Here is a 15,752-nt window from a genome sequence, read left to right on the forward strand (position 1 = left end):
ATTTTATTGTGTATTTACATATAGGTGACTTTGAAAACAGATAGATCGATTGATAGAGCAGTGGTTTGTGTGCAATTGTTTTAAATATCCCAGCAACTTCGAAGTACATCTTCAGGGAGCCATCTTCAGCCGCCATCTGTGACGATACTGGATGGTTCTGCTTGTATCAGTTTGAACAAAAAGGCCCCCGCATCCCTTTCCTATTAATTCAAACTAATCTGGCAGAGATGGTGGAACAAAGAATTTAAGAAAAAAAAAAAAAAAGACAGAGCAAACAGACCAAAATGAGATCAAGATTTTATTTTTCAAACAATCTGGATTAAGACATAAATTCATTCAGCACAATCTTTTTAAAGTTTATAGGTGTATGTGATACAATCTGAAGTTAACCTCTTACAAGTAACACAGATGAGGGCACATTGGAAAAAAAAAAACACAAAAAAAAACAGGATACTGACAAAAATTTATATTATGGTTCTATCAAAATCCTGATTAGGATTTTCCAATAGCATTCAAATAAGCCCCAGAATTCAATAATTTTTTTACCTGAACATGAAGTCAGGTTCTGACACTTAGGTTACCAGAAGGTGATTGTGTTTAGCCGACAGAAAGAAACTGCCGTTTCTCTTCCAGATAGAAGAAAATGTTTTAAACAAACAAGCCTACGTTTCTTCTGCCAAAAAGATGAACCGCACCGAGTTGAGATTAGTTGAGATATTGCTTATCAAACAAAGTCCTTTCAGGTTAATAAGTCATTCCGCTTCCAGGACCCGGCTCAGTTCTACCCGCCTCAGGTGATGCTCTAACATTTCAGGGGTAAAAACGATAAAACCTAAAAAGATGGAGTCCGGTTGTTTTATTGGTGCCTCAGGAAAACCCAACAGAACTTTTACTCGTTAAGGTGCTTTTTATGAAAACTGTTTAGGAAAAACCAGCTTATAATTGCAGACAATTAAAAGTTTGGATCTGGATGATCGGCAGGACAGATTAAGAATCTCATCATACTGAATGCATCAAAGTAAAGATTACAGCGTTTTAACATCTGATGTACAATTTGAGTAAAAAAAAAGCAAATGCTTTAGTTTCCTTCATTTGTAAATTAAAATCACTTCCATCAAATAACTTCACTGACATAGTTCTTGAAGCAAATAAAAATGTACAGAAGCCGCCATGAATAAGGTTAGCCTGGGGATTTATTTGAGGTGACGCCGACCGAATAAGACCTTTATAGACTTCAGTTTTTACAGAAATTATTCATCAGGCCTGGATTTAATTTGCTAGTTTAATGATTTATAAACCAAGATATTTTTACAATTTTACACCTATTGTCCATTCTATGAAGGCACCCCTCCCATTTTAAAGTCGTGGCGACTTTTGTCAGAATGTAAAAGGCAAAAGTCCAGTTTCCTACCAGGTTTTCAGGCTGTTGTCTTCAGTGTTAAAGCAACACTATGCCACTTTTAGTCACCAGGGGGCGCTTGACTTCTAACTTTCAGGTTTTACTGTTTTGGAATCAGACTTTCTGATGCAGTTCAATGTAAAGACGAGGCCACATTCATTCCTCTAGATTAGAAAACTAAAATTATGTCTAATCAGGCCATATGTATTTGGTTGACTAACAATAACTGTTAGCTCAGTTAGCTAAGCTAACTAATGTCTAAGGTGAGCTCAGACTGCTGTAAGGTAGTGCCCATTCAGTGATCGTCTCATCGTTATGCATCAAAGGCTGAATATTGACCTGAAAATCATTTAAAAGTTGTGCAGTGTTGGCTTTAACCAGCGCAAACAAACAAAAAATCCCATTACAGATTTTATTTGATTGAACTGGCCTCTAAAAAGTACATTTTAGAAAATATATTTCACACTAACATAAAAACATTTTTGTACTTAAAGTATTTAAAGCACTTATCCGATCGCTGTACCCCAGTCATCTTCCTTCCTTCCTTCCCTCGTGACGATCACCTGAGAAGATCAACTTCCTGACAGCTCATTAGCGACCTGAGGCCAATTAGCTGTACGTAAGCCGCTCTGAGCTGAACTGGTCTGTTCATACGATGCAGCAGCTAAAAACTTTCTTTATCATAACTTTTCTGTCTGATTTTATGCTGACAAACTCAATGACTGAGAAAAAAGGGGGAAAACCTGTTATGCTAAGTTATATAATGAAGTTGTGCTTTGAATAATAGTGTGGAACAGATTTCTGTACAAATGCAAACCTGTTTTATAGATGTACATTCACTTTTATTCCTTAATACTAATTTACAAATTTTATAAAATAAGCTTTTTAGAATATAACAAGCTACTCTGCCTACAAGGTTACACAATCAACGTCACTGAAGAATAAGCAGTCATTTGATCTGTGCTGCATGAATCTACACGTCCCACGCACACATACACACGCACACATACACACACATGCAGTTTCACTTGATGAGTGTGCAAAAACCAAGGGGTTTTCTCTATAAACACATGGCTATTCTCTATGCTGGCTCCCAATGCGGGCGGATTTACGACACGTCACATTGGGCTTTAGGAACGCGTCATATCCCATTTGTTATTGCCACTTTCTGATTGCGTTTCATTTGGAGTTTATTTTTGGCGCCAAGAAGGCATCTCAGGTTAGGTTTACCTACAGTAGGGGATACACTGGATTATCTATTTTTATTAATTAAGTGCACTTAACTGGCACCGAATGTTAACAATGAAGCTTCCGTCTTTAGAGACGAGGGTCTGGGCTAAACTTTTCCTTTAGACTTCTCACTCTCCCTTCTCCAAGGCACTGCTTTAACTGTAAACATGATGGCAGACTGATTGAAAGAAAGAAAAAGTGCCAAAGCTCTCTTATTTGTAGTAAATCTGCAGTGTAGCCATGGCACCCAAAAGATACAGCTTCTCATTCAGAACGAAACCATCGGGTTTAATGGTTTACATGCACACTGAAGGATGTGGCTTAGAAGGATATCCATTTGCAAAGCGAAGAGAAAGTGCTCTCCGTGTCATATTTATATATTTCTTCCTGTACAATAAATCCTCTATATAATATTAATCTTAACTTTAACTCCAACAAGTTCTGCTGTCTTTATAGCTTCCTCTCTAACAGTACATCTCAGCCTGAAGGCCAAGCTGCAGAGATTCCCACTGATTACTAATCAAGGTTCCTTCATAATATCCCAAAGGTTTTCATGCTGGTGCAGAAAAGAAGCGCCCCATTTATCCAGTCAGAGGATGGTTCGTAAAACCAGGGTGATACAACCTGCTGGAGACGTTGATCCAAACTCTGACAGCTCAGAATGCATTATTATTATTATCTTATATTTAGATGCACAATTAAAAGCTATCTTAACATTAAGTTTCAAAACAAGTCAGCTAACATGGTCTAAATTATAGGAAAATTTTGTTAAATTATTGCTGCAAAGAACAATCCAGACGTTGACTTTGAAAAACTTCTGTAACAAAAAATAGGTTTTGGAATTACCTTTGCTGGTTTTTAGATTTATTTTAATATTTTATATCTGAATTTTTTTAAATTCAAATTAAGTTTTAGGAATTGCATTAATTTCAATTTCCCTTTTACGGATTACATTTGCTTCACTTCTGTGGCGTAACTTTCCTCTATAATGAGGAAAGAAGATCCATTTCTGTTGGTGTGCATCGACGTTCGCAACAGTTCTGTTGGTGTGCATCGACGTTAGCAACATTTCTGTTGGTGTGCATCGACGTTAGCAACATTTCTGTTGGTGTGCATCGACGTTAGCAACATTTCTGTTGGTGTGCATCGACGTTAGCTACACTTGCATTGGTCAAGAGCAGCAAAGTGAAGATAATGTGATCTGTGAAAACTCATTCTGAAAAGAACACACTTCTTAAAATGATCTAAAGCAGCGGATCCCCAACCACCGGGCCGCAGACCGGTACTGGTCCGTCGGTCATTTGGTACAAGGCCGCACAGAAAAAAAATAATTAAAAAAATAAACAAAACATTGGGGTATTATCTCCCCATCACATCAGTCGGTGCATCTGTGCCTCTTGACACAGGTTAATTCAGGTCAAGACGAATCCTATCTATAACATCCTATCTTTGTGAAGCGGGATTTTCTGCAGTTACAGCGACCAAAACAAAGCGACGGAGCAGACTGGACATCAGGAGCACACTTTGTGTGTCATTGTCCCGATTACGCCTAGATGGGACCAGTTCGTTTCAGAGAAACAAGCTCAGTGTTCCCACTAATTCAACATAATGGTGAGTTTTATTTTTATGCTGTTTATATTTGATTTTATGCCAGTCGTATCATTTTATTTGATCGTATTTACCCCCACACACTTTAAAGGCCGGTCCGTGAAAATATTATCTGACATATAACCGGTCCGTGGCGCAAAAAAGTTTGATCTAAAGATTAGAAATGTAAAAAAAAACATTGCGAAAAACTGAAAAAAAAAATTTTAAAAAAATAAAAAAGAAAAAAAAGGACAAATTTTTTTTCAAAAAAATACATTCTAAGAAAGCAGCAAAGTTATTCTCAAAACTCTTTTCTGATAATGATTGTTAAAAGTTTCATTTCTGGACTGCTTTTTTATTTCATTTAATAAATTTAATATTTGCTTTCAAAAATAGTGGGACAAACTTTACTCCATAACATTGCTTAGTGATGTATGGGAGTCCTTTTCTCCAAAGATTCTTTTAAGGTTCTGCTTTATTTGGCCTCTTTTTCCTCTGCCCCTCCAACACGTCTTATGAACTTTGGCAGAATGTAAATACATATCATGTTTCATGGGTTACACCCATGTTTTCCAAAGTGCCTGATAAGCTGAAAAGAAACTGCTCAGATTTGAACTACTTCACAAAGAGCAGTTCGGCTGCTCACACAGATTCTCTCACACAGATTCACACAAACCAAACTGTTGAAGGACTAAAATACGATGCAGCAGAGTTGATCGCTGACGGCGGGTCGACCGCCCTCATTTCCTCTACCTCCGCTTCCTAACTCCGCATCGCGTACAAACTCTCCTCTTCAAAAACACTCCACAAAAAGTAGAATATATTGCAATACAATGGCATTAAAAGTACAGTGAAAATGAAGAAAACCAGTAGCCTAGTACTATTACAGAATCACTACATATAAATAGTAAATTTGTAAACCTATGAAAGATGGATAGGAGTTAAAGGAAGATGGTTGTCTCTAAAAATCAAAAAAATAAATCAAAGCAGGACGTGTTTCCCTTCCGATTTTGTTCTCACTAGAAAAAAAAAAAAGACTAAGTATGTTTATCGTTTATTTTGAACCAAAATTTATTGATATTTTTAAAAGATTCATGGCCTGATTGCTGTGACAAAAAACAGGATTTACAAATATCAAGAGTACTTAAAGCCTCTAGACCTCGACTTGACTAATCTTCCAGGTCAATCTTTATACGTAGCAAGAACTCAGTGAACCGCTAAATATTAAGGAGGGTGAACAGCGGTTCATCGACTAGAAACAGATTCTAGCTCAAACCTTATTGACTTTGAAACACAGCTTTTGTAAAATGATGCCCTCCTCAAACATAGGAATGTTAAACATACGTCACAATTAGAAAGAATCCAAACTAAAGACAGTAACTAAATCAAGCTAGGATATATATTCACAGTCCAGACTAATCAAGGATATTAAAATTTAAATCTCATCAGCGATTTTTTTCATGTTTATTCCAAGTAGAGTGTCGTAGGGGGTTTGAGAAAAAAACTGCATCTTAAGGAGTGTCGGCTGGAATGGATTTAGAGGTTGTTTTTTTGCTGTGTTGTTTTGTTTTATCTTGTTGCTGTGTGAGCTCTGGATGTCTTTGCTTTTTGTTTAGTTTTTTTGCAGTAGGAGTACATAAGTATGCAGGAGCTTTAGGGTAACAGTAGTGTTTGTAATTGTGTGCATGCTTTAGGGAGAATGTCGGATGCACTGGGCTCTCCGGACCCCTGCTGGGTTCTATGCACTGACCGCAGCAGTGGCCGCTTCACCAGTTCATGATGCAGTTTCTGTTCAGAGTCATGAAGTACACCTGGCTGCTGCCTCCTGAGCGCACCGAAGCGAAAAACACCTGATGAGCAGCACAGACACAAAGGGCGTGATTAGCACTTACCATTGGGAATAACAGCTGACTTCTTTTCATACAACTAACCATGAAAATAAGCAAAAGTGCTGTTCAGGTGAGGCACTGTTTAGAATGGCTCAATACTGCAGGGACTATTAGCTAGATAACGTGATGTGAAGCTTTAGTTGCAGCTAAATGTCTTTAAATGATTTGTACCTCCTGAACTCTAACATATACAAAATATTGACCCTTAAATTAAGCAATTAAAGGAGATGATCCATCAATGGAGTGTCTTTACCCTTAAAACAAGAAAACAGGATATTTTCCACTTACAATGAAATAAAATTGGTCATTTTTCTTTTTGTTAAATAATTTTAATCTCATTCGCCTGCTAAAATGTATTGAAAATAAGATTTGAGCAGGAGTTATAAAGGAAAGTTTATAAAGCATGATTCAGTGGCAAGACAGTTGAAAGTGCTGCACAAGTGGGAAAAAAAAAGGAAAAGTACAATACATTAGCGTAGAGGTGACTAAAAGCAGTGAAAGAACTACAAAATCAAGTTTGTATAGGTTAAAGACCGAGGAAGATCAGTTTCCACCATAAAGACCTGAAAGGAGCTACAATAGAGACTTGGATCAGGAAAGGAATTGGAAACTGATCTTCACAGATATAAATCTATTGGAATCGAGACTGAGCTATAAAATTTTAACATGCAAAACAACATTAAAAGAAACCTAAACAACAATGTCTGGTTCACAGTCATGGCCTTTGTCTGAACGTACGTCCTACCTCTTAAATCCCTAAATCACTATATAGAGCAGGGACTATATAGTGGAATTCATAGTGAACTCTGGTAACTTACTATTTAGACTGGTGATCACTACTTTTCACTCCTGCTTGGTCACGTGACTCCGCCTCCCCACATGTTGCATGCACCATCTTTGTTCTTTCTTGGCCCCAAAACAAATCCCATGATGCTTTGCGAGGAGAGCTCTCCTCACTAAGCACTCTGGGATATATCTGCTCATCTAGTGACCATGGATGATCACTACTTCTCAAGGTGCCTTGTAGGAAATTTTGAGTCCACTGTCACTACCCGATCCATAACATCAGCTCATTTGCGCAACCAGAAACATTCGGGTCATCCTCGATTTGATTTTATAAAAAAAAAAAAACTAAATTATGTTTTTTCCCTCCCCAAAAATAGTAACTGTACAAAACACAATATGTCAATTTAAAACTGGGCAAAACAGAAAGAAAACCGCAGATTATTACAGCAAGCTGAAACTGTTCGCCAGAAGCGGCGGAACAGCGCGGGTCAGGAGGACCATAAAACGCTACGCTCATCTCCTGCGCTGCCAAGTAAAACAACAGACTGACGTAAGTAGCTGGAGTCATCTGTACAAAGAAGCCTATGCAGACTGGGAGACTATTACGAGCAGGCAGAGTGGCAGCCGGTAAGACATTTTCTACTCAATGAAGGTTGGTGTTTGGTTTATAAGTTATTTAAAATATTTGCAATATCCTCTGATTTGTAAAATAATGTATTGATTAATTGATTTATTGTGGAATGTGATGGGTCCTTTTCATATGCAGTAGAGATTTAGAGGTAGTTTGTATAAGTTTATTGTTGGACATCTTATAGAATTAAACAAAACAAATAATTTTAATGATGGGATCATGATATTAACATTAAAACTAAAACAACTAAAATGCAGATAAACATGATTTAATTATATGTTGCCGGACTACTCTGAGCATGTTTAACAGAGAAAATGGAAAAGTATCAAAATTGTCTCAGCAAAATCATTTTTAAAGATGTGTATCAGCGTTCTTTAGTGAGTTAAGGATAGAAATAAGTAATTTTAGTACCGTACTTACATTATTTATGGAAACCTGGATGTATATCTGGTTGCACAACTGAGTTGACAGGAAGGATTGTGCTTCCGGGATGGATTGGGTAGTGACAGTACACTACTTTTTCATCGGCTGGACATTCAGACACTCATAAACTGAGTAACCACTATATAGTGCTCCATGTCGGGGTGGATGTTTGGACACAGCATTTGTTTCCCTTTTACCTTGTCATTTCTTTCACAAAGGAACTTCAGTCTCTGAGCTCTCTTGTGCATGAAGACCCCGTCCAGGTGGCCAGTCTCCACAGATCGGATCTCTATGGCCTTTTCCCCCCAGCCCATAATCTGGTTCGAGCAGATATGAGCTGCAAAGGATAGAGACAAATTAGCAATCAGACTGCAATTAGTTATAAAGAGGGTTGGATTTGAGGCGTACCAACAGATGTGGGCATCTCCCCCCACTGCAGGACCACGTCCTTTATTATACGTCCATAGGTGTTGACATAAACCCCTTCGTCCTCGTAGCAAAGCAGCATCTCCATGCCGTCAGAGTTGGGGAGGAACACGATCGCGTGCGGGGTCACTTGGCTCTGGATCTGTTTGGAAATGAACCACCAAGTTATGAGCTGTCAGGAGGTCGCACAACAAGAAGTAAGGCTTAACAACTAACATGAACAGGGACGTAAATATCATAGTTGTTTCCAGAGTCCACGTCGATAGCGTGAAACCCAGCGCAGGAACCGTAGATGACCTTCAACCTCTGGCCTTCTTCTACTGTCAGGTCGACCAGCACGGGCCTATGTGGCAGGTCTGCAAAAGACTGGTTTAAAGGGTATTTGGGAAGCACAAAGAAAATTAGGAGGAAACATTAAAAAAAGAACACCTTCCCTGACTGAATGATCTTCAGAATTTGATCTCATAGGAACACAGAGCCCTACCTTGAAAGCCATGAATTTATGATAAGGTTTGGGTGCCCAAGCATAAACCTCCACCGCGTTCTTTAAAGCAATCACCAGGAACTTTATCCTCTCGTATTTCACTAGGCAGAACAACAGTAAGGCCCACTGGGATTAGACAATCAATCACTAATTCACCATGCTACACGTAATCCCCGTCATCTCTAAGGGGAAGTTAAAGATGGCCGACAACCCTCTGAAACTCACCCACTTTGTAGTGAACACAGCCCTCCATTTCCCCCACAGTGGTCCAACCTTGCTTCTTTTCCACCTCCGGGTCGTTGTGGAGGATCTTATTCCTCAGCCATGCCAGGTAGTACACACGTACCTTGTTCTTCTTACCTTCAAAACAAACAAGAACCTTATCAAAGAGCTATTAAATGTGATTGGAACATGGAAGAGAACAGTCTGCAAAAGTCTGCATTTAAAAGTTGGAAATGTGGAACGCTACTGTAAGCAAAGCAGACATATTTTTAGTTATTTATTTATTTTTTTTGGAATGCACATTTTGCCAGCATTAAAATCGCGCTGATCTCTGCATGTCTTCAGATGGCGTGTACCATCACTAGCCGACATTGGGGCTGGGCGATATGAAAAAAATCTGATATCACAATATAGTTAGCTATAATCACGATATATATCATATGTTTAAATTACATTCAAAAACAATAGAGTGCATAAAAGCTACACTGATATCCTTATTTAAACTTTTGGTTTCAAATTTTAATCTTTTAGTTTAACCAGCTCAAAACTTTTCTGCCATATGATGTCTATGGGTGTCAGTATTAGAACTTTAACAAGATCCAAGCAACTAAACATGGAGGGAAAAAAAAAAAAGAAAAAAAAAACACCCCACACAATACTAAATAATCTGCTAAATAAAAAAAGGGATATTTTGTGCATGATTAAAAAAATGCAGAATGAAAAAAATAATTTGACCTCAAATTACAAAAACAAAAGTGGAACTACTGTCCAAAAATAAGAGCATCTCCAAACTGTTAGCATTGATCTTTACCTGCTGGAAATTTTAAAGAAGCACAAAAAGTTGTAAATTTGACAACATTGTCAAGTTTAGAAAATGGCTGCAAAACCTCTGAAACCGACCACATCAAATCACAGGTATTAGAGCATTTAAAAAACATTTAATTAACGTAATAAATAGCGTCTGTGATTTCCCTCCATCTCTTCCTTTTTTCTCTCCTACGGGATCACTTTTTCAAACGACAAGGCCAACGTCATCGGCTTCACAACTGATTTATTTAACCTTTTAAACTGGTGTGCAGGGAGAAACTGACATGGAGTTTATAACATTCATTTTGCAGCAGATTACTTTAAAAAAAAACAAGCGCGTCTTAAAAATTTGCGAATTCTTTTCAACGTCCTCTGCGTGAAATCCAAACCACTGCCATATTATTGCTCAGCTGAAACACCTGCTGTCAACCAAATTTCATTTGCCAGTTGCTGTGGTGTGTATGCCATGCAGAAGTGTGCAGGAAAAGTAAAACTCTCAGAGAAAGAGAAGCAGAAAGGTTAATTTCGTCATGTGAATTTTTACTCTATGGTTGCGATAGTCATTTTAACAACTGTGTGAGGGGAAACTTAAGATACATCGAGTTATATGATATATCGCCCACCATTAGCCGACATGACAAAGTTATTACATCTTGCTTAATTGCAACTCATTCTATTAAATCTTGCTCCATTACTGATTGTCAGTCCGCGTTAGCCATCCATCTCTACTTCCTCTGCATAGCACGTTACACTTTGCGTCGCTTGGTTAATTAATGTGACGCCAACTGAAAGATCACGGAACTTACATGAAAATGCAAGGCAGTGAAAACAATGGCCAGATAAACTGTGGGCAATTTTAACATAATGAAGCACAATGTTATCAAAGACTTTAATGACACCTCTGATCAGCAAACATTGAGGTAAAGGCAGCAGGAACTTTTCTTTCCATATCAGGTCAGTAAAGTTAGTTTAAGGCAGCAACAGACAAATCAATGTTAAAGCCACACTTTCCATAATTATGGACGCAGTTATGCTAGCTGGGACTGAACTCATGACCAATGCTTTTCAGTTATAAAAGCAGATGAGTGAATATAGTATATAAATGTATTATAATGCAAGAAAATTATGCATATTTTTAAAATCATGTATATAATCAGAATGAGTTTTAACATTTAAAATAAAAAAAAAACATGCTGAATGCCTTCGATGCAGTTTATCACCACACGTGTTTATGATTAATGAGGCAATGCGAGCTTGTTCAAAGCCAAGCAAACAGTGTTATGAAAAAAATGGGAGAAGTTTTTGTTAATTCTTTTAACTTTTAAGCCACACTTTGCCATATCACAAACCCAATCTGTGGATTCTTCTTGGCTGATAACAGGAAGCTTCTATTTCTGGTCAGCCGATTGGCCACAAAAACTAGGAATCAAAAACAAAAAAAACAAAAAGGACTAAATGGTTAGAACTGGTTCTGATAGATTAACTATTCTCGATGCTAAACCCTTTACAGGACCCAGTCAGAGACAAACCTGACCGTATCAAGTTACATAGGTAGGTTTTTGAACAGGGCAGCCTACATGGAGGCTTGATATGCAAGTGCTGAATATAAACCTGAAAAAAGGTCAAAGGCATTGTAGTTTTGCTTTAAATAAATGTGCAAATAAATGAATAATCCAAGTATAAAACAATTTGCAAATCTTTTAAGTGTGTCTTAGGCATTTAGTGTTTTAAGTCAAAATAACTATCTACAGCACATAAATGACACAAACACTAGTCTTTAGTACGGATACCAAGCCAGATTAGTATTGTATCCGAATGCAGTGTTTAGAAAAACATTGAACTCCTAAAAGAATGGATATTTTTAATTAGCAAATTCCTTACATAGTTCTGCACCAAGTCAGAGGAGGTAAAAGTTTCTAAAACATTTTTGCATAGGAACTGTTGTAATTCTGAACCAGATTGTTTTTTTTTAAAACACAACCTGGAATCTGCTGCTGCGTTACCACTTTGAACAGTTCTACTAATGCCTAAGTGTATAAATTAATCAACTTTTTTCCCAGATATAGTTTCAGACATCAGAAAACAATAAAAAGGAAAATTTTAAAAAGGAAACTCACAACGAACACCCTTGCACTCTTCAGTGTGTACGCAACACCCACAACATGTATCCATATATCCATTGCAGATCAATGGAAAAATGTACAAAACTAACAAGAAGCTCCAGGTCAGATGTGGCTACTATGTAGCTTGCCACCATCAGTGTGTGCATGAATAGGTGAATGACTGAATGTAGTGTGAGGCACTTTGGTCTCCTGAGTTGAAAAAGCGCTATACAAGTACAGGCCTTTTATCATTTACCTCAGATAGTAGGAAAAACAACTGTCTGAACAGGGGTCTGAAGAATTAAAAAATGCGTTTCCCTCTTCAGCATCTTATAAAAACATTAAAAGAACAATAATCTCCCTGTTTCAGGTTATTTTCAAATTACCAGGTACTGGTGCGTTTTAGTATTCTTTTTTTGAATTTCCATTAAAAAAAAGCGCAATTTTTGCTCTAAACGATAATGGAACACAATTCACTGCATATTTTCTCTGCAAGTAAAGGAAAGCTGATGCTAACATTTTGGCCAATGATCTCTAAATGTAGCCATCTACAGGTCCATAGGGCTTTATATTGACAACTCATTGGTCATTTGTTGCAATCTTGGTTTCGTGTCAAAAACCGTCTTTTTGGCGCCCTCATCAGATTTGATTAGTCTACTGTGTCCGATTCTATTGGTTCCAATATAGTGATGTCACCTAGAAAAATGGAACTTAGTATTTAGAGACGGTTTTATACCTCACAGCAGCAGAGCTACTATCATTACTAAGTGGAGTTGGAACAGGAAGCTTTGGGATTTTGCTGTTGATTTTCAGGTTAGCAATTTATTAGCTTAAGTATAACTAGCATTTATTAACTAAACCGAACTATGCCCCACCCTAACACCTTTCCTATGCGTTTGGTGGACCAGGCACCGTCTGATTCACAAGACAAGATTTTAAAACTGTCAGGTTTTTTGTTTTTAACTCAGACCCATGACAATAAAATCTGAGATAAAAACAGGCGTGGTACCACTGCATGGTGAGCACAGCAGAACACACAGGAATTTCATGCAAGAATTTCTGACATAAGATTGAAAACCTTACAAAGTCTCAAGGTAAGAGTGAACAAACATGGCCAATGAGCAAGGAGCAGTGGAGAGTGGAGCGGAAATCAGCACAATTATCTTGTCCCATGAACCCAGCATAAGGCTCTGGAACGGGGCTAGTTTTCCTTCGACGGCAGCTGAAGATGATTAAAAGCTATTGTACCCGATATGGTGATGAGCAGGTTGAGCCCCTCCAGAACATCCATCTGCTGGAACCTCCGGGAGTTAATGAGTGGGTAAACTTTTCCTTGACCACTACGGTCCAGCAGCTTCAAGCCATTCTCCGTGCCCACCAACAGATTCACACCTGCAGAAATAAAATAAATCCACCTCTAAATAACCGAGATCTTCTGAGGAAGTATTCTAATACGGCTTCCGGTAGCCTAAAAATAACAGCAAGGATTCTTTGGGGGTTTTCAACCAAAACAACTATTCCATTAAACACATCTGGTTGACTAGCTTTATTATGTAAACAGACAATTCTTTTCATTCTCACCCCACAGCGCAGCACACAGGATCTCAGAGTTGAAGCGCTTCTTGTACTTGCGGATCTCAGGCGTGTCATTCGGGGGGCGTGTGTTTGTGGGGTTCACATTCACCATAGATCCTTTCCGCACTTCCATCTTCAGCTGCTCAAATCTAGAGCCTGAAGAACAAGGAATCAATATTATCATTGAGCCCCTATAGACAGGTGAAGGTAACATTTCAGCGGCAGCCTAAATATAGCCAACGTGGTTTATGTAGAATGCAAATCTTGGTTTTTACATGTGCCTCTGGTAAAAAGTTATTTGGAACGTTAACTAAACATGATCCATATAGAATTATGCTGATAAACTCAGTAAATTTAAAACAGTTTGGTTGTTCAGTAAAAAACAAATACAGGCATATTGGTGTATTTTACAAACAAAATATAAGAAATTCCAACATCTGACCTAAACTCATGAAGCCATGTCTGATTCAACAGGAGATTAAGGAACAGAGATTAGTAGAGTTATTAATAAATATAATTTAAGCATAATTGCAGAAAATGACAACTGAACGCATTCATTTACATTATGCAAAACTAAAATTCTATAAAAATTAAATAAAATATTAAATATTTAATTCATATTTTTAATTCCATACCATAAAACAAGATACATATATTAAACATGGACACACGTCAAAGGATTATACAGTTAAATGATTTATTTGTGTTGTTTTTTTGAACCAAATTTGAAACTCAATGATTTGGAAACAACAATGGCTGTAAAAAGTAATATTTCTAACACCAATCCCTTATTCCAGGAACTTGTAGCAACTCATGGGAAATTTCAGGAAACTGTAACTTTAAGGGGTCAACATGTGTGTTTTCAAACATCATATCCATAAATCAAACAATACAACTGGAAGTTATGTGATGTTTGTATAAAGACTTCAGGTCGAATGCAGCTGCCAACAGCTGCAGCCATCATGTTAGGCACAGATCCATTAAATACTTGCAGACTTTGACCAGAACCTTCTTGAGTAGCTTGTTTTTACACTGAATTAAAAGGTTTCGGAAACAAAAAAACTCTAAATTAATTCAATGTGGCGCCTATCTAAAACAGATTCATATTTACTCTGAGCAGACGTTTGAGGCCATTTGAAAGCTTCTGACTCACCGCTGATTGACACGTTATCCCCTGTACCACCTGGTGACTGGTACATGCCAAGATCCACAAAGGTGGTGAAGGAAGACTTGCCCGAGGCTTTCACCAAACCCCTGGACTGATACTGGTGAAGCGGAAGGAGTGCAGTATGTTATGGTGAAGTCGATAGAAAATTAATTTTGAACAAAAATTTAGAAAATAAACTCAGATGGCACGTTACCAATACACATATCATAACGGGAACAGAGAAAACTAATGGTGCTTATTGCACATTTCAAGGCTGAAAGGACGACCGACATAGCAGACATAAAAATAACCCAGGAATCGAGGCCTGATATACTTAGAAGCAGTGAAACTTGCATCATAAACAGAGTCCTTTCCTGGAGAGGAGTGAGAGGCTGAATCCGTGGGAGAATGTGACGGCTGCACCACATCTGGTAAGTTCGTGTATCCATTATGGCTCCTCTTCTCTGGGGTCTTCCAGGTAAAACAAACACACACAACTCATTATGTAATGATGACGCCACAGATTTAAATCTGGGCTGCAACCTCATAAAACATGATCAACCGGGGGGGAAAAATGAACTACTTAAAAATCCCTAAGGACCCCCAAAAAAAGAAAAGAAATGCCTTTACAATTTGAGACTATTCTAAAGGTTTCTATAAAGTTTTCATTTGACAGTCTAAACATTTTTTTTTTGACCAACCAGGACTTCTAGCTGTCAGACTAAACATGAAAGGAAACATCTCAGTTTTATTGAGTAACATTAAAGAAATATTTTCTGAAGCAACAGAATCTAAAGAGACCAACTGAAAAAGAGCTCTGAGACTTAAACATGCAAATTAGATGAAGATTAACCTGAGCTTTAAGATACTTCATCACCATCAGTTAACCTTTGAGGAAAGTGTTTTACTTAACGACATAAATCCTGATTATTGAATATTCTGTAGCATTAAAGAGGGAAAAGATATCTACGTCCCAATCTGCAGTACAAGTTACATTTATAGCAGAATGTTTACTTTCTCCAGATCTCTGAGGTGAATTTTATT

At 37.7% G+C, this 15,752-nt stretch overlaps 1 protein-coding gene across 1 annotated transcript in view; it reads right to left on the reverse strand.

Annotated features, from left to right (window-relative positions):
• Window positions 1–4,475: 4,475 nt before the first annotated feature.
• Window positions 4,476–15,752, reverse strand: part of mink1 (misshapen-like kinase 1) — a 46,363-nt gene continuing 35,086 nt past the window's right edge. Inside the window, exons 23-32 of the mRNA XM_015398045.1 lie at window positions 15,063–15,179; window positions 14,715–14,826; window positions 13,568–13,717; window positions 13,235–13,378; window positions 9,081–9,215; window positions 8,856–8,956; window positions 8,588–8,737; window positions 8,354–8,513; window positions 8,143–8,282; window positions 4,476–6,066 (exon numbers count right to left, since the gene is read on the reverse strand). Of these exons, the coding sequence (XP_015253531.1) occupies window positions 5,983–6,066; window positions 8,143–8,282; window positions 8,354–8,513; window positions 8,588–8,737; window positions 8,856–8,956; window positions 9,081–9,215; window positions 13,235–13,378; window positions 13,568–13,717; window positions 14,715–14,826; window positions 15,063–15,179 (1,293 nt within the window). The 3' untranslated portion in view covers window positions 4,476–5,982. The remainder of the gene's footprint in view (window positions 6,067–8,142; window positions 8,283–8,353; window positions 8,514–8,587; window positions 8,738–8,855; window positions 8,957–9,080; window positions 9,216–13,234; window positions 13,379–13,567; window positions 13,718–14,714; window positions 14,827–15,062; window positions 15,180–15,752) is intronic.

This window comes from Cyprinodon variegatus, unplaced genomic scaffold (genome assembly GCF_000732505.1).
Source record: "Cyprinodon variegatus isolate N-32 unplaced genomic scaffold, C_variegatus-1.0 Scaffold908, whole genome shotgun sequence".
NCBI lineage: Eukaryota > Metazoa > Chordata > Actinopteri > Cyprinodontiformes > Cyprinodontidae > Cyprinodon > Cyprinodon variegatus.